Below are 26,516 nucleotides of genomic sequence, written 5' to 3' on the forward strand. Positions count from 1 at the left end.
GGCCGTGATGCGCGGAGCTGCCGCCGCTCCCTCCCGGAGTCGGGACCAAGGCTGCCGCTAGCCCATTCGTCCGCGGCGAGACTCCCGGACACAGCCCAAGCGGGATCCCGGACTCGGAGTCCCGGAGGGGGGCCCGTCCCGCGTCGCCAGCACCCCGGTCCGTGCCTGCCCGGAAGCGCCTGCGCTGAGGGGGCGGGGCAGAGAAGCGCTTCCGGGGGCGGGGGGCGCGGGCTGGGGCGGCAGCCGGAGCGGCGGGGACGGGCCTGGCGCCGGCGGCGGCGGAGGGGGCGCCGCGGGCGGGCGATGTGAGCGAGGCGCTCTCCGCAGGTGAGGTGCGCCGGCGTGGGGCGGCGGGCGGCTGGCGAGGCGCGGGCGGAGCAAGCGGGGTCGGTGGCAGCCCCTGGCCGCTGTCCGGTTCCCTCTGGGCGCGGCGGGGCGGGCGCCTCAGCGCCTGGTCAGCCCCGTGGGCCGGCGGGTGGGCGGGTGGTGCGGGTTGGAGCCGAGGCCGGGCGGGGTCGGGAAGCTCTGGGCACCTGCTCTGGTCCGGCGCGCGCCCCCAAGGGGCCAACCCTGCTTGGCCCCGGAGAACGGGCGCTGCTGGCGGGTCTGAGGGTAGCGCTCGGCCAGCTGCCCCGGGATCCCCAGCCTCCGCCCGGGCGTCTCGGGATCCCCTGCTTCCGGGCCCCTCGGCCCCGGGGGCGCTCCCCCTTTGTACGGGGAGGCCGGATGGTTAAGTCCCCCGGAGAGCCGGGCCGGGCCGCGGGGTCGGCCCTGCTGGTGGCTGCAACCGAGCTCCTGCCCCACGCCACGGCTTTCCTCAGGTAAACAGGCGGCGGCGCGTCCGGCTTGGCCCTGGACGTCTCCATGGTCACTCTCGCCCTCAGATGGTCCTGCCATTACGGAGGGCTGGGCTGGCCTGGGTGTGTAAACAGTGTCCTTCTAGGCTAGGCGGCTGTGCCTTGGGGCATGAATAGTCTGGGAGTCTGTCTTGAGGCTTTCAGCAAGCCTCTTCCATGCTGGGCCTCAGTTTCCCCACCTGATCAGTGAGGGTTTTAGATAAGCTCTCTAAAGACCCTTCCAGCTCTACCATTCTGTGTATGTCTGAAATTGGAATGGCTGTCCCTGGTTCAAGATATTGGGCAGTTTCACCGAAGACTTTTTGCAAATGTGGACTTTTTAGCAGCTTAATACACTTGTTTTCAGACAGGCTTTAAAATGAATCCAAGAAGGGTTTCTAAACCTAACCTTATCCTAATTCATCCCTTGCTTTTGTTCCTAGTAGTAGTCAATCACATCCTGCTGAGTTTTTGCATGCAAAATTTTTTTTTGTTGTTTATATCTGCCCATTTTCTCTTTGTTCCCTAGTCAGGCCCTCTTTGCCTCACATCTGGATTATTGCAACAGCTCCTTAGCTGGTCTCTGACTTCAGAAGTCCCCCCCACCTCTTCCATCCTTCCTTTATGCTAATGCTAAACTTAATATAGGAAGTCAAAAAAAGAGTTGAGTGTTTGCTTGCTTATTAAATGTCAAGATGCTGTTCCATGTGGTGGGGTAAAGTAGTAGGAGGCACACTTACAGCCTCCAAGCAGCTTTACACTGGGTGCTGAGATTATACCTGTGAAAAGGTAATTGATTGATGAGTCAAGCCTGTGTGCTGTAGAATTAAGAGGAAGGAGAGATGGAGGTTACTATAGGCCAAGTGGTCAGGAAAGGCTTTAGTGAGGGGGTGAGGTTTGAGCTGGCTGTTAAAGGATGAGTAGGACTCAGATAGGAAAAGAAGAATCAGACCCAGTGATCCTATGGAGTTAGTGAATAGACCGGTTTCCTTGTAGAGAAGGGTGCTTAAAGGAAGGGAATAAGGAAAGATTGGCTGGGCTAGTCCCTGAAAGAACTTGAACACCAGGCCAAAGTTGAAACTATTCTAAAGGCAGTGGTGAGAGGCAAGAGACTAGGGGTGGTTCATGATCATTTACAGGAGGGGAAGGGAGAGGCTGGGGGCCAGGAGATCAGCTAAAAGGCCACAGGTATTTATACCACTATTCAAAGCTGAGTACCTCCTCTGCCTGCCACACTGCGTCCAGTCAGTGCCCACCGTGTCTTTTCAAGGCTCTCCTCACCTCCTTGGACCTTATTTGCTGCTTCTCCTCCCAGTCTGTCTCCTGCAGAAGCGAGTTTGTGACTGCTTCTAGGGCGTTGCTCCTCTTGTTCCCCCTTCTGAAGTACTGGCCTCCTTTTTCTTCTCCTCTGTGTAAATTCTCCATTTCACTTCCTTCAAGCCCCTGCTGAAGATATACTTCCTCCAGAGGGTGTTCCCTGACTGCCCTACCCCCATGCCTTTGTGGCACTCAGAATCTAAAGCACAGGATTCAGCACTTGTTCCTTGGTTACTGAACTTGCTCTTGTCCCAGCTGAAGTGGGTGTTTTTTTTGAGGGCATTTTGTCTTAATACTTCTCTTGAAGCCCTTGTAATATCTAATACTGTAGCTGGGCTTTTGTAATAGGTATGCAAATACTTCCTAATTTTTGTTGGTAAATGACTTAAATTTTTTTGAACCCCCCCTTTTTAAAGGAGAATCTTTTATTAGTTATCAGTCTTCTCTGTCATATATCATTTACGTCTAATGCTGCCATTCAAGGTGGATGTTTTCAGCTTTCATTCTTAGAGTGCAGTTAACATAAAATGAATCTTTGAAACATTAAAATGTTTACTCTTGATTATGGGAAAAGAAAACATCATGTAATTCTTCAGTTGGAGGCTGTGGGGAAAGTACATCAGCTTTGGAATCAGACCGGCCTGGGTTTGAATCCCAGCAAGGCTACTTACTAGCCATGTGAACTTGGACAATTTATATAATGTCTCTGAGCCTCTGTTTTCTCATTTGTAGTATGGGGATAATAAAATCCATTTCCTAGGGTTTTGTGAGTTTTAAAGTGAAAAAAAGTATATGAAGGAGGTAGCAAAGTTTATAGCACCTAGTAACTGCTTAATATTTACATTTTCATCATCATCATCATTATTAGGTGTAAATTTATCAAGTTGGAGAAATGATAGGCTGCTGAACCTTGGTGTATTTACTGAGCTGTGTATTTCTACATGTCTCTGGATCCTACTTTTACCTTCCAGCTGAAGCACTTGTCAAAAATGTCAGTATCACGAATCTATAATGTGTCATTATGTTTTATTCCCATTAATTTTCATCTTTCTCTAGTTTAAATTCTGCTTAATGGTTTTCAAACTTCTTAATTGTGTCCACTTAATGTTTTGTAGCTGACAAACTGCTGAATTTAGCTTAGTGAAGGTCATCAACTGAAGGCAGTTTAATTTCTAACGGTTATTTTCTGGTTGTATTGATGGCATGGAAAGCCTCATGGAAGAAAGCAATTCAAGGTGAGCTTTTCTAATCCTTTTATCTTTAGAGGTGGGACTTAATATATTTCCCAGGTCTGGTGCCCCCTGAAATGCCAGCAGTAAGCAGATAAGTTGCTACTCCTTGACTTTTTTGAGTTCTTTGCCTTAAGAAAACTTATTCATTCCTTTAACTGAAACAAATCTTTCTATTTCATGATAGGATTTTAAACATCTAATTGCCCACTTCATAGACAGAAGTAAAAACAATGGACATTATGCAGAGAAATGGCTGCAAAGTACAAGGAATTGTAACCCCTTAATTATCACTGTGTTGGTGTAATGAAACACCCTTAAATGAGGAATGTTTTTCCACTCAAAGGTGATCAGTAAGATTCTAGCACCAATAAAACCCCTACTTCTCACCACTGTGCCTGGATTAAAATCTTATTCTTACAGGAGATAAGAATTCTGGCTCTGGAGACTGTCAAATCCAGGTTCAAATCCTGGCTCAGCCAGTCATTAGTGAGTTTGGGAAAGGTTCTTAGTCTCTAAGTGTTTTCTCACGTGTAGAATGGGGATAGCTGCCGTGTCTATCTCATAGTGTTGTCATGAAGATTCAGTGAGCAGGTAGAGAGCTTACTTAGTGTACAGAACACAGTTGGAGCTCAGTAACTGTTATTGCCAGTCAGGTTAAAGAGTCCATTCCTACTCTGCTAGGAAAGCTCAGAAGAAGCTTCTGATGTTTTGCACTGGCTGAAGGACAGTCTCCACTGTCAAACGAAACCGCACTCTCAGAGTTAGTGTATCTGAGCAGACTTGGAGAATGTTAACGCCTTGGTAGGAAATCTAACAGTTTGGATAAAAATGTTCTTTCAGGCTCACATGAATTAATGCAGTAAGAACTCTAGACTTGTTTTCTTTTAAATTAGGATGAGTACTTCATGAATATCCATCACGGAATGCCATTTTATTTATTTTTTTCTTGCATTGGGTTTCAGCAGCACCAGAATGTTTCATGCAGGCCTGGTGTTATTCGGCTGCTGCTTTCTGAAGGATTAGATTGTACTTCATGACAGCTCAATTTTAGTTTTGCTCTAGACCCAGGCAGAAATACCTAGGAAAGTTATTTTTATATCCTTGTGACTGCTGTTACCATGCCTGTTGTCCCCAGTGCTTCCATTCTGCGGTCTTTTTAATGACTTTTTGTTTGAGAATGACAGGGATCTTCAGGTCTTCAGTGCCTGATAGAGAAAGTCTAGCTTGAGTTGTGTCTCCAGTATCAGCAAGTGACTGAAGCCAGCAGGTGCAAATCTGGGTTTGGAATCATGAGCATCTTGATGGAGAATAATGGGTACTTCCTGGTGCCTTAAACAACTTCCAAATTTGTAACCTTGCTTTCCTTTCTTGGAAGTGTCGCAGGGTATATTTAAATGAAGTGGAGCAAATTAGAGTGTTTATGGGTTAGATGGGAGTGAATCACCTTGCTAGATTTTTCCTGCTGGTGAGACGATCCTGCGTCTCTTGGGTGTTCAGCAGGAAGAGTTGAAAGCTGAGGGTGCCGCCTTGGTGGCAGTCATGGATTTTGAGCCACCAGCTTGGTTTAGGTTGCTGAGAGCCTCTCTCTGCCAGACACATTGCTGGGCTCTGGGCACACAGTCCCTGCCCTCAGAGAGCTCACCACCGAGGGTGTGAGCTCAGCAGCATGGGAGGCTCAAAAATCAGCACATCTCATTTGCTTAGGTTTTACACTTTTACTTTTGCTCTGGTTGTCATTACGGGGAAACAGTTCCAGGGTTTTACCCAAGGATTTTGTAGAGGGGACTTCAAGGCCCATGTGGGTGTTTTGCCCAGATGACATTTAAGTGTCTTTTCTCATCTTTAGGTTCTCTTTAGAATGGATTTGCAGTGTGGGAAGATGGCACTAGTCTAGGTTCTGGTTTTCACTGTTTGGTTTCCTTACAGCTTAACAAAAGGCACGATGCAGAATTTTATTAGTCAATGAAACGGTGCCTTAAGGAGAGGGCTAGGTGTGGATGTTTCCTCTTTCGTGAGATACCATGTTACAGTAGGAGCAAATAACTGTACTTTCTGTTCTCAACTGTGTTTTCTGTTTTCCCTTTTAGTAACCGCATGTTACCACATCCGTCCTTGGCTAGTACAATTTTTGATTACTTCCAAATTGTGCCTATTGGACAACTCTGTTCAGATGCCCAGTGGGCAGCCTAAACTCAGCTTGTCTGAGGCGGAACTAACTTCCAGAGTGGGTAGCATCCCTCTGTCTCCAAGCCCTGTTGACTCCTTCTTTGGACTCGTGTTCAAATTGGCTGCCACCGGAATCCAGTTTGAGATTTCCAGGCTCGTATTCAAGGCTGTCCACGTTCCCACTGTGGCATTCCTCTTTCCCTCGTCACTCCTTGTACCTGGGCCCTGGCCACTACCCCAGACACCATACATTTTCACTCCAGTGTTTTTTGCTTCTGCCATTCCTCTGCCTGAAGTGTTCTTTCTGTTCCATTTGAAATGCAAAGTCCTGTTCAAATATTACTTCCACCATGAAGATTTTATTTATTCTCTTTGATTAAAAAAAATTCACTTTGGTCAAGAGTAATCAGTCTTGTCATTGCTCTCATAGTTCTTTGTTTCTGCCTCTGTAATTGTCTGCTTGATACAGTAATTACCCATTTGCAGCCTATCTTTCTCTGGATTTCTTGGTTTTAAAAATTATATATTTTTAGGTAAAACCCTATAACATGTCTTAAAAACACTTTTAGTGAGAATAATACAGCTATATGATAAAAAAATTCAAAAAGTATAAAAGTCTGTTTCCCTTCCCTCTCCCCAGTCTGTAGTCCTCATTCCCAAAAGTCACCAACTTTAATGGTTTCATGGGATTCCTTCTAGAATGGATACAGCAGTATATATTTGTTCTTTTAAGAAAAGTACACGAAGTGAATCACATATATACCTACAGATTTTTCTATGGCTTGCTGGTTTTGGCTAAATATTAGAGCTCTTTTCTGTGTTGAAGGATACAGGTCTATTTATTCTTCTTAATGGCTGGGTAGTGTTTCATTGTTGATTGTTTTTTTTGTTTTTTGTTTTTTTGTTTTTTGAACAAGTCTTCTCTGGATTTTGAGCTCATTTCCCTCTTTTTTTTTTAATTTGCTATAGCAAATAAAAATGCTCAGTGGACATACATATCCTAATATGTTATTGTAAGTACTGTGTATTTGTAGGCTTAATTCTTAATAGTTAATTGTGGGCCAAACGATGAATGCTTTTTACATCTTAATCGATACTACCAGATTATCCCTCAGGATTACACCTGCACGCTTTTCAAATGTGTGCAGGTCTGATGGGTTACGAATGGTATCTCATTTTTTCTTTTTGTAATTCACAGGTCTTGATCATGAATAAAGCTAAACATCTTTTCATATGTTTTTGATCACTTTTTCTTTGAACTGTTAATATCTTTTGCACCTTCTTCCATAGGATTTTGTGTGTCAGTCCAAATCTGTTTGAGTTATAATATAGCCCTTTGTCAAATGTGCACGTACTTTCCTTCAATATGTCGTTTATCTTTCGGCTTGGGGGGTGGATTTTTTTTATTATATATTTCTATGTTGTTAAATGTATTTGTCCTTGTCTTTGTGGCTTCTGGGACTTATGTCATGCTTGCAGAGGCCTCTATGACATTATTATAAATAAATTCACCCATGCTTTCTTTTAGTTATTTTTTGGTGATAGTTAAGTCTTTTAAAAATAGTGTCATAAGACTATAATGACATTAAATGGAAAATAATAGGACCCTCCTTACATTCCCTAGTGCTTTATAAGAAATTGTTAAATATGCAGCACCTTTGAAAACTTAGGGAGCTGTAATTTCCATTAATTGGGCGTTTTATTTTGTGTGAACCTATAGTGGTCATACAGAAGAGCACTCACTACCTTTTTGCCTCATTTGCTCAAACTCAGTGGGAGGAGCCAGGTGAGAGGAGGAACAGAGTGGCGACGAACTGGCATCTGTCCACCCTTCCCAGGATCAGCCGTGTCTGTTAGATTACGGTCAGCTGGTTTCCCTGTCTTTACGAAGTGACTCTTTTAAAGCTCCTTCAGGTAAAATGTGTTTATTCTTGGTGAGCTTTGGAATCTGGATTAGGGGGTATCATTCCCTTGTTTGTAGCGTTTCAGAACAGCGTCTTGTCCTGATGCCTGGGTGTGGTCATATGTTCTGTAGCTTTTTTTGGGTGGGAACTTGCAAAGATTTCAAGCAGCTTTACTTGCTAAGCCTTGTTGTCATATGGTCTTGCATCAGATCTTAGTTTTCTTTTCAGAGCATGCGTGCATGTTTATTTCTAGGACCCTTCTCCTTCACTTTGCACTTCAAGTCTGTGGGTCGAGTATCCCAGGCTGGCTTGTATGGTAATTTAGGGGACAGCGCCTCTCCCCTGTGGCTCGTGCCCACACTGCCTCGCTGTGTGAATGGCCTCCCTTCTCTGGTTGCCCAGTCTGCCTGAACTCCCCAACATGTGGCTGTGCTCTTCCCGAACCTGGTCGCTCTTCACTCCTCGTGGTTCCGTCTTGCCCTGGCCTGTGCTGGCCTTGCTGCTGTCCTCAGTGCTTTCAGACCTGGCTTCCTCGCTACTTGCTCAGACCTGGCTTCCTCGCTACTTGGTCAGTCCTGGCTTCCTCGCTACTTGGTCAGTCCTGGATAGCCCCTCACAGTCTGCTCTTGCTTTTTAAATGCCAGTCTCAGTGCTGCTTTGAATTCTCTTGAACTTGGGCTGAACCTGTGTCTTGGCAGCATCTGCTCTCTGTGACTTTCACCCTCGAACACCAAAAGGACCACTTACTTGAGCTCTAGATCGGTGGTTTCTAATGAATAGAGGCTTTAGCATATGAAGATAGCTGTTTATTTAAAGCAGGTAAAATCAGCCAGGGTGCAGGGCTCTGATGGGGAAGAGGGAGTAAAAGCTGTGAATATGGAAGGCATAATATACTGCAGCTGGAGGGCCGCCTGGGACTTTTTTCTGTTCATAGCCCTTCCTTCTACTGGTGACTTAGATCTAGAAAAGAGGGAGATTTTGATCTTGAAAGAGGGTACTGTGGTAAATTCCTAGAGCTGAGATTGCTCGTGCACAGGGCATGTGCGCTTGTAAGTTTGATGGATAATACTAAAATGCTCCCTTTTGCCTTTCTTCATCTCCTTCCTCCTGGCAGAGGAAGGAGTAAGAGCCCTGGGCAGTGGTAGGAGGTTGTCACCTGTCACTGTCCCTTTCCCTGGCCACCACCCTAGGGCAGGAAGGTAACCTAGGGCAAGCTTTCGTTTCTTCCTGCCTTTCCCTCAACTCTCCTGCCTCTCTTACTGATCCAGCTACTCCCCTTGGGCAAATTAAACAAGGATAAGGGGTTATTGTGTAGGGGTCTAGATGGCCAGACTTTGCAACAGCCCTGAAGAAGTTAAGTTAGCCTTTTTTTTTTTTTTTTATAATTTTTTTTTTTCCCCCTACTTTATTTATTTATTTATTTATTTTTGGCTGTGTTGGGTCTTTGGTTCGTGCGAGGGCTTTCTCCAGTTGCGGCAAGCGGGGGCCACTCTTCATTGCGGTGCGGGGACCGCTCTTCATCGCGGTGCGCGGGCCTTTCACCATCGCGGCCCCTCCCGTTGCGGGGCACAGGCTCCAGACGCGCAGGCTCAGCAGCTGTGGCTCACGGGCCCAGCCACTCCGCGGCATGTGGGATCTTCCCAGACCAGGGCTCGAACCCGTGTCCCCTGCATTAGCAGGCAGATTCTCAACCACTGCGCCACCAGGGAAGCCCAAGTTAGCCTTTTGGAACCTCAGTTTCCTCACCTCTCAAGTGAGGGTAATAGTACCTGCCTTCTGGTGGAAGGTCAAGAGAATTCAGTGAAGTAATACATATAAGGCCTTTACGACATGCCTAGCATGTATCGAGCATTCAGTAAATACTGTAATTGATGATGATGATGATGATGATGATGGGCTTTTCCAAGTAAGGCGGGAAGGCTAAGGAGTGTGGTGGAAGGTGGCAGTGATCCCCTTGTTCAGTTGCTGAGGCTGGTGTGGAGGTGGCTGGACAAATGTCAGGACTTCCCATGTCCGAGGTGGTCCTTCCCAGAACCCACTGTTGAGACCAGTAGTGGCAGAGTCTCGTCAGCTGACTGTGGCAGAGGCCTGTGTGTGAGGTGAGAGCTGCTTCCCGAGGGGTGAAAGTATTCTCCAGTTAAAGAAATTGGAGAGCAGGAAGTTTGTGTGTCCATTGGTTGAATGAGCAGAAGAGGGTTATGAAGAAATCGGGGAGCTGACAATTTTGAACTTCCCAGCAGACCATTTCAACTAATATCCTCTTTGTGTATGTTTTTAAAAAGAAGTATTTCACATTCTTATCCAAAATATAGTTTTAACAAACAAAACCAAAATAAGTATTGTTAAAATAAGTATTAATGGTATTGAAGAAAAATATCCAGTTTATATATACTTGTTTTTTAATTAAAATATAGCAATGTAAATGTCTCGTTTGGGGATTTTTTTTGTTTACTATTGATATAATGGGACAGAAAGACCTGTGATTAATCTGCTGAATTAAAGAATACTGATTCTGATGTCTTCAGTGAGTGGAATAATCAATTCATTATCGTTTTCTGAAGCAGCTGCAAACTTAGTCTAAATGAAAAACTAATATAAACCACTTCTCTGCATTATCAAAAATGAACTCCATTCCCATATCTCTCTGAGTTGGGAGGAATCTGCAGTAAGCCTGTATCGAACTGCAAGACTGGGACTCTTATTTATCTTTGAGTTCCCTTTGGTTTTGTGCACGTAAGAGATTGAAATTGAACATATCCTATAAATGTAGAAAAATAAATTCCCAGTCAGTATGTCATTTAGTGATTGCAGTTAAATCTAATACTTGCAGCACATTTGACAAAAGGCTCATTTTCTTAATTTGCAAAGAACTCTGATAGTTCAATAGAGAGTCAGATATGGGCAAAGGATATGGGTAGGCAGTTCAAAGACAAACCAAGACAAATTGCCATTGAAGATGAGAAAAGATGATCAACCTCATTTATAATTAAATCACAGCAAAACAATGAGATACCACTTTTAACCTGTCAGTGTGGGGAAAGTGAAAAAGTTCAATATTCATTATTGGCAGTTATGGGGGTACAGGCACTTCATGTGCTCTTGGTGAAGGGACAGTTGCTGCCACCTTTTGGGAGGTAAGTTGGCATTATCGATGGATGTGAAAAACTAACGCAGCAGCCCCTCTGCTAGGAGGAACTACTATGACTATTTAAATGGTTTCCTGCTTTTGGTATCACCTGGGGACTGATTAAGTATTGAATACAGGGTGGCACAGCCATCCATGGGATACTATGAAATCAGAAAAGAGAATGAAGTAGATGAGCTTGTGCTGCTGTGGAAAGATTTTAAGGTATATTAAACACTTTTTTTTTTTAACATCTATATTGGAGTGTAATTGCTTTACAAAGGTGTGTTAGTTTCTGCTTTATAACAAAGTGAATCAGCTATACATAAACATACATCCCCATATCCCCTCCCTCTTGCCTCTCCCTCCCACCGTCCCTATCCCACCCCTCTAGGTGGTCACAAAGCACCGAGCTGATCTCCCTGTGCTATGCAGCTGCTTCCCACTAGCTATCTATTTTACATTTGGTAGTATATATAAGTCCATGCCTTTCTCTCACTTCATCCCAGCTTACCCTTTAAATACATTTTTAAAAAGCAGAGTACAGAACAGTTTATGCTGATATATGTTTATAATTTTCTCTGAAAGAACACCCAAAAACTCTTTCCAGTGATTGAGAGACACTGGAGAAGAATTTTGCTATCCATTTTATATTTTTCTGTGCTATAGTTAGAAGTTTGACCATATATATATATATATTATTTTAAAGATAAAATTAAACATTGATCTAACTTTGGTGTAGGCCCACTGACATTCCATTCAAGGGAGACATCAAGACCCTCGAGGAACCAGTGATTAGCCCATGCTGGAAAACTGCAGAGGAGTGGAGGGTTCTGTTTGAACTTGATGTGTCTGTAAGAGGTTCTGGCTTCCTTTGCTTCAGGACCACTGGACCTGATAAGTCAGGTCTGGGTGTAGAATTGCGATTAATTATGCCTTTTACTCCCTTTATGTGACTAGGACTTAAATTACCTGTAAATCCCCTGTGTGTCAGTCTCTGAGAAGCCTCTTATTCGAGAGTGTTGCTTGTTAGCAGCTTTAAGCAGGAGTCTCTGAATCTATCTCATTGTCACTGCTGAGAGGACGCGTCAGTGTCAAGCAGAGGAGAGTGGAGCGCTTCCTTTCTCATTTTGCAGAAAAATGGAATTCCTCTCTTAGGTGTTAATCATGGTCTTTCATTTTTCTCTTCAGTGATTTTCTTTCCAGTGTAGTTCTGTACTTTTTTCTGAGAAGAAGATAAAAAGCCACACAGAGGAGGAAGACACCTCATCGTGGAGCTATTTTCAGTTTTACAGACTATTTCAGAAATGCTTTTTTGTTTTCCTTTTTCTACTGGTTTTTGTCCAGGACTCTACCTTTAAAAAGCTGAATCCACCTTTCTTTTGCCCTTTATTTCCAAAAGTCACTATTTACACATCCTTGTGTCCCGAAAATGCTGTAATGAATAGGTAACATTTGACCACTTGGCAGGTGCCAGGCAGTTTCTGTGTTTCTAGAAGGCAGGCTGGTGCAGATATGAGCATGACCCCTGGAGCCAGACTAAGTTCATCTGTTAGCTCTGGGACCTTTGGCAAGTGTCTTAACTTCTTTTCTTCAGTTTCTTCATCTATAAAATGGCAGCAATCATAGTATTCCCCTAACAGAGTTGATAAGAGAATCAAATTAATTAATCTGTGTAAGGTGTTTAGCACAAGATAGGTACTCATTATACGTAAGCTATTATACACATTCATTGCATGAATTTCCCTCATTCAACTATTACAGCAGTCATGTTGGGCAGTAGTTCTTCCAAGACCTTTTCTAGATACAGAGATCAAGGTTAACGGACTTCTCTAAGGTCACGTAACTATTTAAATGTTCATTGTTATTATTTTTATTAGAAAGTGGCACAACCAGGATTCATATCCAAGTCTAACTTCAAAGCCAGTTCTCTTTGTTACACCATCCTGTCCCCCTAAAAAAAGTCTCTAATATCTAACCTTGATTGTTATGTGCCAAGCAACCATTGTGCTAAGTGCTTCCTACGTGTATTCCTTATAACAACCCATAAGGCAAAGACTATTGCTATTGATACTACCATTAAAAAAAAACCAACAAACTCAGACTTGGAAAGCTTATAAAGTACCTTGCCCAAGGTTTTACAAATGGAAAGCAGGTATCATTTGAATCCATATCCGACTCCAAATTAATGCTTCTAATGGTTATATTAGGATCTTTTCTTATCTCTTAAAAACTAGATGAGGTGCCTTAAATTTTTTTAATGTTACTTGTTTTTAATAAGTAATACATTCACATAGTTTAGAAATTTTGAGTTCAAAATGATTCACTGAAAGCTAATGGGCCTTCCAACTACCTCATCCCTGTCCCAAGAGGCTATTTGTTTTTGTGCATCATTCCAAAAATATTTTGCTAATATTTGTATATGAATATATTGACACAGCGAGGTATATATGTTTTCATAGTACTTTATACAAATAGCATATATACTGCTCTGCATCTCAACTTTTTCATTCAGCAATATATCATGGTGATTGTTTCATACCAGTATGAAAAGAGCTTCCTTATTCATTTTTTCTGGTTGTATAGTAGTCTTTAGTATGGACATACCATAATTTATTAGCCAGGCTCCTCTTGATGAGAATTTAGTTTGTTTCCAATCTTTTGTTATGAACTATCCTGTAATAAATTCCTAGAGTTGAAATTGCTCAGTCATGGGGGATCGTTTGTAATTTTGCTGGATACTACTGAAATGCCCTCCAAAGTATTTGTACCATTTTATACTCACCAGCAGTGTCTGTCAAACTATCATCTAGTAGGGATTTAAAAATACATATATTTTTGTCATTCCAAGTAATACATGTTCACTATAGAAATTTGAAAAATACAGAAAATTACAAAGAAGAAAGTTAAAACATCTTTACTCTTACATTAATGTAAATATTTTGTATAATTCTTTAATATTATCTCTATATTTAATATTTGTAAATACATATATACTTTTAGAAATACCATTCTGTATATTCTGTGATTACCTGATTTTTAAACAGCTTTGTTGAGGTATATAACTTACATATAAAATTCACCCATCTTAAGTATAAAATTCAGTGACTTTTAGTAAACTTAAAAAGTTGTCTATCACCATAATTCAGTTTTAGACCATTTCCATCACCCATAAAGATCCCTCTTGTTCATTTGCAGTTGATCTGATTTTTTGCTGTGTTATTAAATATTTATTCAGCAAATATTTATTGAGTATCCACCATGTGCCAGGCAGTTATCTGGCAGATAGTTAGTATAACAGATAAAAATTCCTGCTCTCATGGGAACTAACTTACATTTTGTGGAACTAACTTTGAATTCTTCTTTAACGTCATTTTAGTAATGATACCGTATTCAGTATATAGCCGTATCATACTTTAATAATTCCCTTATTGTTGGACATTCAGGTTGTTTCCATTGTTTGTTTTGTAATTGAATATAGTTACGCATAAATTCTTGTGCCTATATTCATGATTTTTTTTTTTACAACACAGAGTGCTGAGTTGAGAGAAATTCCCATTTTAAGGCTTTTGTTATATTTGCCTACCAGAAGTATGTGAGAGCACCCCTCTTCCTATAACACTGCCAGCTGGGTTGCGTTTTTAAGTCTGGGCAATTTGAGAAAGAACAATTGTGTCTTGTGTTAATTTTTATATTTTGGCTTATTGATGAAGTCATTAAGCATTTTATCACTATGTTTAAAGGCAATTTAAATTTTTTTTTTTAGCATCTGTTCATATTCCTTGTTCACTTTTCAGTTGTTATATTTGGCTTTTATTGATTTGTAAGAGTTTTATACTTCCCTGCCATACATGTTATATTTTTCATAATTTGTCTCTTTGTTTTTTGGTAAAAGATATTTTTCAGATGTATAAAAGTTTTATTTAATAGTTAAATCTCCCTTTCTTCTTCTGGTGTCTGCCTTTGTGTGCTCAGAAATGCCTTCTCTTGAAGTTGTTTTTGGGTATGTTGTGAAGAAGGGATCTAACTTTATGATTATTTATTCATATTATCCAAGCAGCATCTACTTCCAGAAATCTTCCTTTTTCACTGATTGAAAATGGGCCCCAAAGGCCCATCCTGGTCTGATTTCTATCTACTTGATAGCCTCATGTGGCCTCTGCCCTTGCTCCTTGTCCCAGCTGTGCCACAGTGCTCCAGTATTTCCTTCCTTCCTGACTTGGGCTCTCATCTCTTTGTGCATGTGATTCCTTCTGTCTGGAAAACTGGAACTTTCCCTGCAGCTCCCCCCCTGCCCCCCAATATTTGGCTAACCTTTATCATGCTTTAGGTCTCAGTTGAGATATCACTTGTTCAAATGGCCTTCTCTGACCACTCCTCCATTATGAAAGATCTCATAGCTCTTATCACAATTTACAACAAGAGAATTGTAGCTCACCTGGAGCTGTAGTGCCAGGCATATGGAAGACTCTCAGTATATATTTATGAAATGAATGAATTATAGCCTATTCATACATTTTGACATCTATATGTTTGGCTGTATTTTTCTTTTTCTAAAATTTTTTCAGTATTCCTTCTTCTAGATCTGATGTCCAGTATGGTGGCCATTGCCGACACGTGGCTATTGAGCACTTGAAATGTAGTTATTCCAGATTGAGATGTGCTGTAAATGCAAAATAGACATCACATTTTAAAGACTTGGTATGACAGACATGAAATTCTAAGAGTGTTGTGAAAATACCGGTGACTTATTAGGAAAAAAAGAATATAAAATATCTCATTAATAACTTTCTAATATTGTTGTTGAAATGATAATGTTTTAGATATATTGAGTTAAATAAAATGAGTTAAATTTTATATTTTTCCTTTTAAACAATATAACTGCTAAAAAAGATTACACACATGGCTTGCGTTGTATTTCTATTGGACGGCAGTGTTCTAGATGAATTTTAAAATCATTTTGTCAAGTTTCTAAGAAAATACTCCATTGGGCTGCATTATATTTATAGATTAACTTGCGGGGAACGTGTCCATCTTGATAGTATCAAATCTTCCTACCAGAAGCATGATATGTATCTTTGTTTATACATGTTTTTGTCCTTATTAAAGTGTTATAGCTTTCTTCTTGTAGATCCTATTTTTTGTTTATCCCCCAGGTATTTTATAGTTTATGTTAATATTGTTGGCTGTAACTTGTCATTAGCTTACCTAACCGGTTTTTTATGAATAATAATTTTTTAAATCCTTCACTTATTAGATCCTGATTCTAACAGATTTTTTTCAAGCAATTCTTTCGTGTTTTCTACGTAAATAGTCATAGCTCCCTTGGATGATAATTTCACCTCCTCTTTTCTAAAGGCTATATGCCTTAATTTTCTCTTGCCTTGTTTCTTTGGCTGGAATTTCAAGAACAACGTTAAGTAAAAGAAGTGATGGGCAGACAACCTTGTAGCCTTCCAGGCACTAGCAGGAATTCCTTTACAAAAGTGTTTACCAGAGAGTGTGCCAGGGAACACTAATTCTTTGGAATATTAATATGTGTACCTTGAGAGAAGAGTTTCATGGTTAAATGAGTTTGCAAACTGCTGAGTTAAATAGAAGTCTTGTCTGTAGGACTTTGCAGATGGGTTATTATGCTAATATGTTTTTTAATTCCTAGGAGGTAGGGATATTGAGCTTGGGGCTTGTGTTCTACTAAATACATTTTGGGGAATGTAGGTATATTTCCTTTTTAAGGGTGATGTTGCCATTAGTTTGCAGTAGATGCTATTATATTAGGAAAATATTGTTCTATTCTTAGCTTATTAAGTATTGTTTTCCTTACTTTGAAAGTAACTTAACTTTTTAAAATGCATTTTTGGCATAGAATTGATTTGGCCATATGGTTTTTCTCCTTTGACTTACTGAGGTTGCAAATTATATTTGTGTATTTCCTAACATATAGCCATTCTTACATTTGATCATAATATATTATTCTTTTAATAGGTTATATTTGCTAGTATTTCCTTTAGGATATTAAAGTAAGTCTGTTTAGTGAAGTCTCTTTACTTAGGTAAAGTTGACAGTCTTTATGCTGTTTGCCATATTCTAATATCAGACTTATGCCATATGAACTGAGATGCTTTAAATATTTTAGCATGCATCTAGAACAGTGTGAATGGCCTGAGGATCATTTGTGCTTTGGCACTTCTGTTTCTTTTTAATTCTGCCAATTTATGTTATCCTAAAAATATGTCCATTCCACTTGGGTTTCAAATTGATTTCAATCATAAATCTAGGATAAATAATGGCACAGGATTCCTCTCTAACTAAAATGTTTTAATAAATTCTGAGGTGGTTAAGAAAAATTCTGATGTGATTTATCACACTGATTGATCTTTTTCTGCAAAAGTCTTAGATTTAGTTGCACATTGTCTTGTCTTAAATTTTAAAACTTTGTCTCTGTGATTAAATACTGTTCTGTATTAATTACTTTTTTGTTTTCTTTGGGTTTAGTTTGTAACTTTTCTAACCTCATAAGTGATTTCATTTATTTTTATTCTTTATTGTTTAATGATAAAATTTTTTAAGGCACTGACATTGTTAAAATTTGTTAGTTCAGAACCCCAGCATTTCATTGTGAAAAATTTCAAACATACAGAAAAGTTGAATTTTACAATAAACACCTGTATACTCAATCTAGACTCTACACTTGTTAACATTTTATTTTGTTTGCTTTATCACATATCTGTCCATCTCTTTTTGGGTGCATTGTTAAGTAAGTTGAAGATATAAGTAAACTTCATTCCTAAACCCTTCTTACTGCGGATTTGATGTGAGTTTTCTTATTTTCTAAATAGCTTTATTCCTTATTGATTTTCTCTTTGATTCAGTACTTACTCAGGAGGTGTTTAAATTTCTATTGATAGGGCTTTAAAAACAAAAATATAAATGTGAGATCTAATTTTGTTGTTTTGGTCCGGGAATGCAGCCTGGGCTCTACACCCTCCTGTAGTTTTGAGTGATCGGGGCTGTGGATTGTAGGCAGAGGGCAGCCAGCCTGTCCTGAGCACGCCAGCAGCGTGAGCACTAGCAGAGGATGACGCACTCCTGACATGTCCATCACTCTTCTTGATGCTGCTGTCTGAAAACTCTTCACTGAAAGCGACCGAGCATTGCGCTATGAATTACCAACCCAAAAGGCTATAACTGTGTGTAGAGCTGAAGGGGGAAAAATGCACATCAAGACAACAACTCAAACTCTAAAAAGGTTTAAGCTCCATTCGGTGTATCCAGTGTGCTGTATACTTGCAAAATACCAATTGGAAATATACAAATAAGGCAGAGCATTTTTTTAAATGAACTTACTTCTGTTTTACAGAGTACTTCAGATCCTCAAAGGTAGGTGAAACAGAAAAATACATTTCTTAAAAGGATACCAAGTTCTCAGAGCTAAAATGGCTCTACTATATGTTACATGTTTTACTTTGATCAAGGTGAATGTCAGGTAATTAGGAGACTTGGCTAATGGATCATTAGGTTATTTAGCTTTAGGTGAATTAACCAAGGCATGAAAGACTGAAAATAAGTAAGAGGAGAAATGCTCAGGCGAACCCCAGGAGGTATAGTAGCTACAATGGAGGGGGTGGTGGTATTTTTGCAAGGCTGTTTATGCCGCTTGTACTTAGTGAGGAGTCACTGGCGAATTATGAAACTCTCTCTTTCCTCAGATTACGCTTCATGTCAGTAGAAATGGACAGCAGCAGTTTTATTCAGTTTGATGTGCCCGAGTACAGCAGCACCGTTCTGAGCCAGCTAAACGAACTCCGCCTGCAAGGGAAACTATGTGACATCATTGTCCACATTCAGGGTCAGCCGTTCCGAGCCCACAAAGCAGTCCTTGCGGCCAGCTCCCCCTATTTCCGGGACCATTCAGCATTAAGTACCATGAGTGGCTTGTCAATATCAGTGATTAAAAATCCCAATGTGTTTGAACAGTTGCTTTCATTTTGTTACACTGGAAGAATGTCCTTGCAGCTGAAGGATGTTGTCAGTTTTCTGACTGCAGCTAGCTTTCTTCAGATGCAGTGTGTCATTGACAAGTGCACGCAGATCCTAGAGAGCATCCATTCAAAAATCAGTGTTGGAGATGTGGACTCTGTGACCGTCGGTGCGGAAGAGACTCCAGAGAGTCGTAATGGAGTTAAAGACAGCAGCTACTTTGCCAACCCGGTGGAGATCTCCCCTCCATACTGCTCTCAGGTACGGCAGCCTACCACAAGCAGTGATCTTCGGATGGAGACGACACCCAGCAAAGCTTTGCGCAGCCGTTTACAGGAGGAAGGGCACTCGGACCGAGGGAGCAGTGGGAGCGTCTCTGAGTACGAGATTCAGATCGAGGGGGACCATGAGCAAGGGGACCTGCTGGGGAGGGAGAGCCAGATCACTGAGGTGAAAGTGAAGATGGAAAAGTCTGACCGTCCCAGCTGTTCCGACAGCTCCTCCCTGGGAGACGATGGGTACCACACCGAGATGGTTGATGGGGAACAAGTTGTGGCCGTGAATGTGGGCTCCTATGGTTCTGTGCTCCAGCACGCCTACTCTTACTCCCAGGCAGCTTCACAGCCAGCCGGTGTATCTGAAGCTTTTGGAAGTGTGAGTAATTCCAGCCCATCCAGATCCATGCTGAGCTGTTTTCGAGGAGGTCGTGCCCGCCAGAAGCGGGCTCTGTCTGTCCATCTGCACAGTGATCTGCAGGGCTTGGTGCAGGGTTCTGACAGTGAAGCTATGATGAATAACCCCGGGTTTGAGAGCAGCCCCCGGGAGAGGAGTGCAAGAGGTCACTGGTACCCATACAATGAGAGGTTGATCTGTATTTACTGTGGAAAGTCCTTCAACCAGAAGGGAAGCCTTGACAGGCACATGCGACTCCATATGGGAATCACCCCCTTTGTGTGCAAGTTCTGCGGGAAGAAGTACACGCGGAAGGACCAGCTGGAGTACCACATCCGAGGCCATACCGACGATAAACCATTCCGCTGTGAGATCTGCGGGAAGTGCTTTCCATTCCAAGGTACCCTCAACCAGCACCTGCGGAAAAACCACCCTGGCATAGCTGAGGTCAGGAGTCGCATCGAGTCCCCTGAGAGAACAGATGTGTATGTGGAACAGAAACTAGAAAACGATGCGTCGGCCTCAGAGATGGCCCTAGATTCCCGGATGGAAATTCACACGGTGTCTGATGCTCCTGATTAAGATGGTAAAGAAGTGCACCCACACAAAGCACATTAATCAATGCCTATTTGTGATTTGCTTTGTTGTAATCTTTGGTTTTCCCAACCATCTGGAAATCTCTTGGTCTCTTGGCAGTTTTTCTAAGGTTTCTGGAAGGAACACTTCATTGTGTTTATCCTCTCCCCCACCCTCCCTCCCTCAAGGAGCTCAAAGCATGAAGGGCAGCGTATCCAGGGAAAACACAGGCTGACAGTATTCCTCTTTGGCTGAACTCTTCATCCAAAATCTGCCAGTGATTTAGCTATGCCAACTGGTTGACCCTGCATTCTCTGCCAAGAGGCATACTCTCTCATTGTGTGCACTGGCACCAGTGCATTTCCGTGGAGGGAGGCTGGGATGCCGTCAGCTGATACAAATGGGTAACCTTTTCTAATTTAAAATTACTTTTAGGGGGTAGTTAGACAATTTTTATATATATATATATAATAAAGCAATTATTATATATATAGTATATATACATTCTCAAATTTGATTTTATTCTGGTTGAGGTGAATGTAAGAGGAATATATAATTTAATACAATGTGAACAGGGATTTTGACTCTGTCTCGCCCCTACCTAATATGTTAGGGTTTTGCCCCTTTATTTCCCTTATAAAAGAATGTTAATAGGTTTTCAAATATATTAATCATTGTGTCCAAAAGCAAGCAAAGCAAATCACAGTGTTCATAGCTCTGCTTCACAACAAATACATAAACCAAATGCCATAAAATGTATTCAACTCTAGTTGGAAACCATTTGGAATTTTTGTTAGTTGTCCAGTAGGTAAGCTGGATGACCCGTGGTGCTGACCTTTTTACATACAGTAGTGTTATATTAGTCAACCCCAAAGGAGCAGTGGTTTTCAATGTTTTTACTGGCCTATGAATCTACCTTCATTCCGTACTGTAGAAACATACATACCAGGTAACTAAATCGAATCACTCTCTACCGTGAGTTAGTACTCGCACTAAAGGAAAGGGATTTGTAGTTCTGTCTACAAAATTCTCCAAGCAGTGTTGTGGTTTTTTTTCTTCTTTCTCTTTTCAAACAGCCAGTTCAGGTGCACAGCAACTTTTTCTACATGCAGTTCCCAGGGAAACTGCAGAACTTGGAATTTGTACTTTTTGTAAAGATATACTCTATGGGAATTGCAAGCAATATATCTATCTTAGTATTGTGTGAGCTGATGAGAGCCTCCGTGGCTCCCCCGCTCTCTCAGTGTTTCCTGCTTGAAGAAACCAACAGTTAAAAAGCCCTCTAAGATACTCTGTGTGTCACCAAATCTCTGCGTGTCACCATTTTTTGGTCATGTGGTGCTATTTTTATGTTATGTACCTTTTAGGTCAGTATAGTTGTAGAAAATGTGAAATCTAATGGTAAAAGTGAATTATAATTTTTTTCCTCTCTTGAGTTTATAGCTTGAAAAAAGACCTCAAAAGCATGTGCTGGCAAACACATTACTGTATAAAAACATACCCGAGTCCTATTTGGATAATGTTTTATTAGTACTTGAGGAAGTGTCTTCAGTTTTATATTTTGTTCACCCGTGTGCTTCTAGTATACAAAACGGGCTTTATGAGATTGCCCTGGTACTGTATACTCCGACAGAGAGTAATGTTGTAAGCAGTTTGGTGGTGAGTTTGTGCTGCAGGCTGTCGGTAAGATGTCAGCACTCCAGGCTCTCTGCTTGAGAACCTTGGCCCTGAAACTCCCAACTAGTGTGTCTCCACGGGAGAAGAGCACAAACCACCTAAGAGAAAAACAAAAGCGAAATTCAGACCAACCTCAGAGGCTAGGAGTTAAAGGAATACAAAAGTAGATGTTTGCTGGTTTTCCATGCTTTTTTGGCTCTTAAAATACCAAGAATGGAGTTGGGGTGGGGGGTGTTTGGGGATTTTTTTTTGTTTGTTTGTTTTTTTTGGGGAAAAAAATCATTCAGGCCCTTGTGTGTGATCGCCCCCGGGGGTGGTAGCTGTGCAGTAGCATCTCTTCAGCACAGGGGATCTGTTCACGCGTGAGCCGCTGCTCTCCACATCAGTGTTACTACGTACAGACACACGCGAGTCCTGCCGCTCTAAGGAGCGACTTCTGCTAACCGGGTATATAGTATGCCTTTTCCTGTCAGACTGCCTAAGTCAGGGGTCTCTTCTCTCCCTGAAGCACTTGCTCAACTCCTGTCAAAGCCGTGTGCCTCAAGGGGAGGCTGGACCCCAAGTGTTTACCCACTTAAATATGTTCTGGGGTTTCAGGTAAATGTTTGTGATTTCTTTTCCTTACATGAATAAGTTTGGTTTTGATTTTTTTTTTTCCTTCAAAGAATTAAATGCAAAAAATTTGTGTTGTGATACAAATTAAGTTTGTGACAAGAAACGCCCAAATCGAGGACATGAGAGGTCAGGCTCAGGGAAGGAGCCTCTTTTCACTCAGGCTTGGGGCCTTCTGAGAGGTCTCCAGAGCATCCTGTGATAAACGAGACAAGTGAGGAGGGGCGGCACTTGGGGCAAGCGCCTTGAATGTCCTGGTTCTTGTCACCGTGTCCGTCTTAACCTTATTTACATGGAGTTCTTTGTATTTGTAAATTTGTTTAACTGGTTTGAGTTTACCAAAGAGTGACTTATCCAAAATTGTCTTTGACAAAAATATACATTGCTTTGATTGTACAGTTCAGGTTCAGACATTGTAATGGGACTGTTAAGGGGCAGAAAATTGATTGCGTTTCTCTCTAATAATCATGATTCCACATTTTGCAAGTTCCACTTGCTCCCATTCATGTTGCTAACACTTTACCCTTTCCACTGCTAGCAGTGTTAAGAATGAATTCTCAAGCCATAACCCAGTACTGTAAGGTCCCAGAGGGCTTCGAGGGAGGCCGCGCGCGGGCCAGCACAGAGCTGCGTGGCCTCTCTGAGCGCGCGCACTGCCGTGCTTCTCAGTGTGCAGGGCGAGTGAAAGATTAACTCCGTTCACATCGGGCAGCAGCAATTAATTGTGCCTTGTCACATGAGGATGTGCCAGGAGGATTAACGTGACCACAGAACAGAAACGTTCTCTCCCCGAAGTTCACTTCACGTCTCTGCAGACGAAGTCCGCTGCGTAACTCCTTAGAGCGACTCTTTTTGGAAAGCAAAGTCCCTATTTCTGTACAGTTTTAGGTTAGATGTTTCATTTATAACAAATGCAAAAATCAATTACGATAAAAGTGATATGTGAAGAAATCTTTTACAGTAAAATATATCCTGAATTCATATAGGTTTGTTCATAATTGAGTCTCTTCTTGAGCTACCTTTTCAAATACGTAGACAATGTGAAGACAGTGACAGCGTCCTTTTCTATAGGTGTTTAACCTGTTATTACAAACTGTGAAAACAAAGAATTTTATACTTTTACTAATGTGTGTGGTTTTAAACAGTTATTTTCATTCTAATCAGTTCTCTACCCTCTAATTTCTACTAAAGCTGTAAATACATTTAGAAATTATATTTGTAAATACAGTATATGAAGTCAAGTTAATTTTGGGGTCAGTGGAAAGCCTCCCAATTGGCTCTGCCTTGGCAGTTTTGTTTTTTGTTTTTTGTTTTTTGTTTTTTGTTTGTTTTTTTTTTTTAAACAGCAGAAAGGATACTGTCGGTTCACTGTTAAGCAGAATATACTGTAGAACTAAATTGATAACTTCTAAATCTTCCAGAGCATGAGTAGATGTCTTTTCTAATGATAGCAGTTATAACAAGTCTTTGTTTTTCCCTTAGCCCAGACCATAGGCCTGCATATTTTTGTGTGTGGTTTTGTTTTTACTTTTGTTTTTACAGCCTAGACTCTAGGAAGAATTTGCAGGAACACAAAACAAGGGCTGGGGGGGGCATCATCTACGTGAATGAGCTTTACTTTAAAGAAATCAATGTATTTTATTTTAACAATGTTTTCCATTAGTGACTGTGATTTTTTTGTTGTCGTCGTCGTTGTTATTGTTAAATTCTGTAATGGTTTCCTGTGAAGCCTCCACTGAAAGGGACTCAAATATGCAACACCTAAACTATTTTCCAAGGGCACATGCCCCTTGAATGGTGCTTCTAGACTGGTCAGGGTTATTTATTAAATTTTATATATGAAAGTATTGGGGAATTATGTAAATTCTTTATATGAAACTATCTAGTTCATAAATCATAGGTTTCATATTACTCAGTGCAACTGAACTGAAAGTTCAGAAGAGTCATTCACATTGTTCGAAATTTGTAATGGTTGTCACTCATCACATATGTCTCTTCAGTAAGTGCCAGAGTGTTTCCACTGTTTCTGCCCAGTGCTTGACTTCTCGGCCCACAAGAGAACCTTTTCTCTCTGGTTCCCCTTGGGTCTGGCACAGACAGGGCTGGTGTAGTTCTCTATCAAGTCCTGGAGTAAGCCTTGCAGCAGATTCAGTAAACAGACCTCTTGCTGCCCCTCAGTGACAAGTATGCTGTGAATTCAACCTTTGGACTTGCTGCCCAAGCCTTTGGTTGCTGCCCTGAGTATAGTAAGAGGTAAACTTACCTGGTTTCTTCGAGAATGACCATTTTCCTAATGTGAAAACCATCTCTCTCACCACTTTTATTAGTAGGGCTAACATTTTTTTCCGTTATAAATGGTTGAGCAATTTGAATGACTTAATGCAGTGTCATTATCTTGCAATATAAACTGGTAACCTCACAACTCCACACTTCATCACCATATGAAGTAAATGAAGCTAGCTAAGCGGATGCTGTATCAACTAGTAACTTGCCATTAAGGATTATTTTATAGCATGAATTTAAGACTATTTATTCAAATGATATTTTACTCTTGTATTCATTTTGTTTTAGATTTGTGACATGAATACTTCAGTGCTGCTTAATTTTGTTCTGAATTCTTGTTTCTTGCTTGTAAATGGCTTTTTTATGGTATAAAGTCAATGGAAATTGCTGTTTGTAAATAAAAATGCTGCTAGAGCAGATGTGCTGTGGTCTGCCTCCGTATTTACCTCTCTGGCCCCCTGAGTTTCACAGGCTCTAACAAACATCCGCGGGTGTCATAGTTTCTGTAACCACTGTTTTTGAAAGGTTAGGATTTCCTAAGAAGCTCTTGTGCCACCGTGGCGCTGGAAAGAGGAGAAAGAAGCAGATCTCTCTGTGACCTTTACCATGTGGGGTAGAGACTGGATTGTCAGGGGGCTGAAGTCTGCAGCCAGGATCGCTGGTGAACCCTTTCCACATTTTCCTGCCGAAGTACCCTCTGGCTCCGTTGAATGTGCCTTGTTGACTCCCACCACAGAGCTTGGAGGTACACACGCTCTGTCTCCTGCCTCCAGCTCTGTGAAACTGAGCAAGACCCTGTGGGGCCCTCCTGGGTACGGAAGCCTTTCCGTGTCCCCCATTTATTGTTTTCAGGAGAAAGGCTTTAGCCTCCTAAACCTTCCCTGAGTACCAAAGCGCAGATTCAAACGGTTGCTAATCAGAAAAGGGAAGGATTGCAGAAATAGAGGAGGAGCAGTCAAGAAACTATAGTCAGCTACAGGCAGGGCCTGGTCCCTCCTCAAGGGATGTACGTAACAATATACCTTTGAGTTCTGCGGGAACTAAGGCCCCCCCAGGTGGAGGACTTCAGACTGAGCACCAGAGGCCTGGAGCCCTACCCTGTTATCACCAACCAATCAGAAGAAAGTCACGCACCCTGCAGCCTTCACCCCCAGTTCTGCCACCGTCCTCCTTGCTTGGTGCTAAAATAAACGTTTCTCTGCTCCAAACTTCGACGTTTTGGTTTGTTTGGCCCATGAACTTCTGTTCGGTAGAACGTCTTCTCCCGAGAAGCCAGTTAACTCCTCCCCAGATTTTATTAATAGCTCAGGCCTCCCTCCGGCAGGGAGCCCTTCCCTGCAGCAGCCCTTCTAGGTCAGGCCCCTTTAACAGAGCCCTTTGTTGAGTTGTGTTCCTCCAGCCCTACAGCGTAATTCATTGCTCTGAAAAATTGGTAGCTGTATGTTGATTAGTGAGATTATTCAATTAATGTTTCTCCCTCTAGCCTGCAAGCTCCATAACAGCAGGGATCCTGGACTGTCTCCCTCACCTGGATATCCTTAGCCCACAGGGCCTGGCATCGCAGCAGGCACAAAGTCAGGATTGAATGAATGAGCAAAAGCAGATATTCTGGGAGGGTCAAGCAGGGCAGTGTGGCTGGGAAGCGGGCCAGGATTAAACTTGGCTCCTGTGCTGATAGAGCTGACTTGTTCCTTGCTGTAGAACAGGTTCTCACCTTTACAGTCGAGCAGGCAGTGCGATGGTGCGTGGTGTAAGAGGGCCACGTAGGAACTGGCTTCATTGCTAGCTGGCAGCCTGCGGGACTCTGCAGGTACTAAGGGCATGATGGAGAAAGTGCATTGACTTGCGTGAATCTGGAGGTCTGGCTTCTAGCCATGCCTTTGCCTGATACCCTCTTCAGCCCCAGTTTGTCTGTAAAACGTTGGAGCTGCACTCATGGCTCAGATAAGTTGTGAGGCAGTGGCTTCTGTAGGTTTGCTTTTTCCCTAAGGCTGGAAAAGTCACCCAACATCAAGAATCAGGGGCGAGCCTCTCAGGCAGGGTTAGAGGAATAATCCCAAGGGGATGCAGTCCTGGAAATGGGAACACTACCTGAAGCAGATAAACTGAATTGGAGCAGATATGGTGTAGACCGCAT

At 41.9% G+C, this 26,516-nt stretch overlaps 1 protein-coding gene across 2 annotated transcripts; it reads left to right on the forward strand.

Annotated features, from left to right (window-relative positions):
* Positions 1-239: 239 nt before the first annotated feature.
* Positions 240-24,798, forward strand: ZBTB34 (zinc finger and BTB domain containing 34). 2 transcript variants are annotated; one of them, XM_057549266.1, is made up of 2 exons: positions 240-327; positions 18,289-24,798. In XM_057549266.1, exon 2 carries the CDS (start codon positions 18,299-18,301, stop codon positions 19,811-19,813), a length of 1,515 nt encoding a protein of 504 aa, XP_057405249.1. In that variant the 5' UTR covers positions 240-327; positions 18,289-18,298; the 3' UTR covers positions 19,814-24,798. The 2 variants fall into 2 exon arrangements, with proteins under 2 accessions (XP_057405249.1, XP_057405250.1); XM_057549267.1 differs by having other exon boundaries at positions 241-332.
* Positions 24,799-26,516: the final 1,718 nt, after the last annotated feature.

Source organism: Balaenoptera acutorostrata, chromosome 6 (assembly GCF_949987535.1).
Source record: "Balaenoptera acutorostrata chromosome 6, mBalAcu1.1, whole genome shotgun sequence".
Taxonomy (NCBI): domain Eukaryota; kingdom Metazoa; phylum Chordata; class Mammalia; order Artiodactyla; family Balaenopteridae; genus Balaenoptera; species Balaenoptera acutorostrata.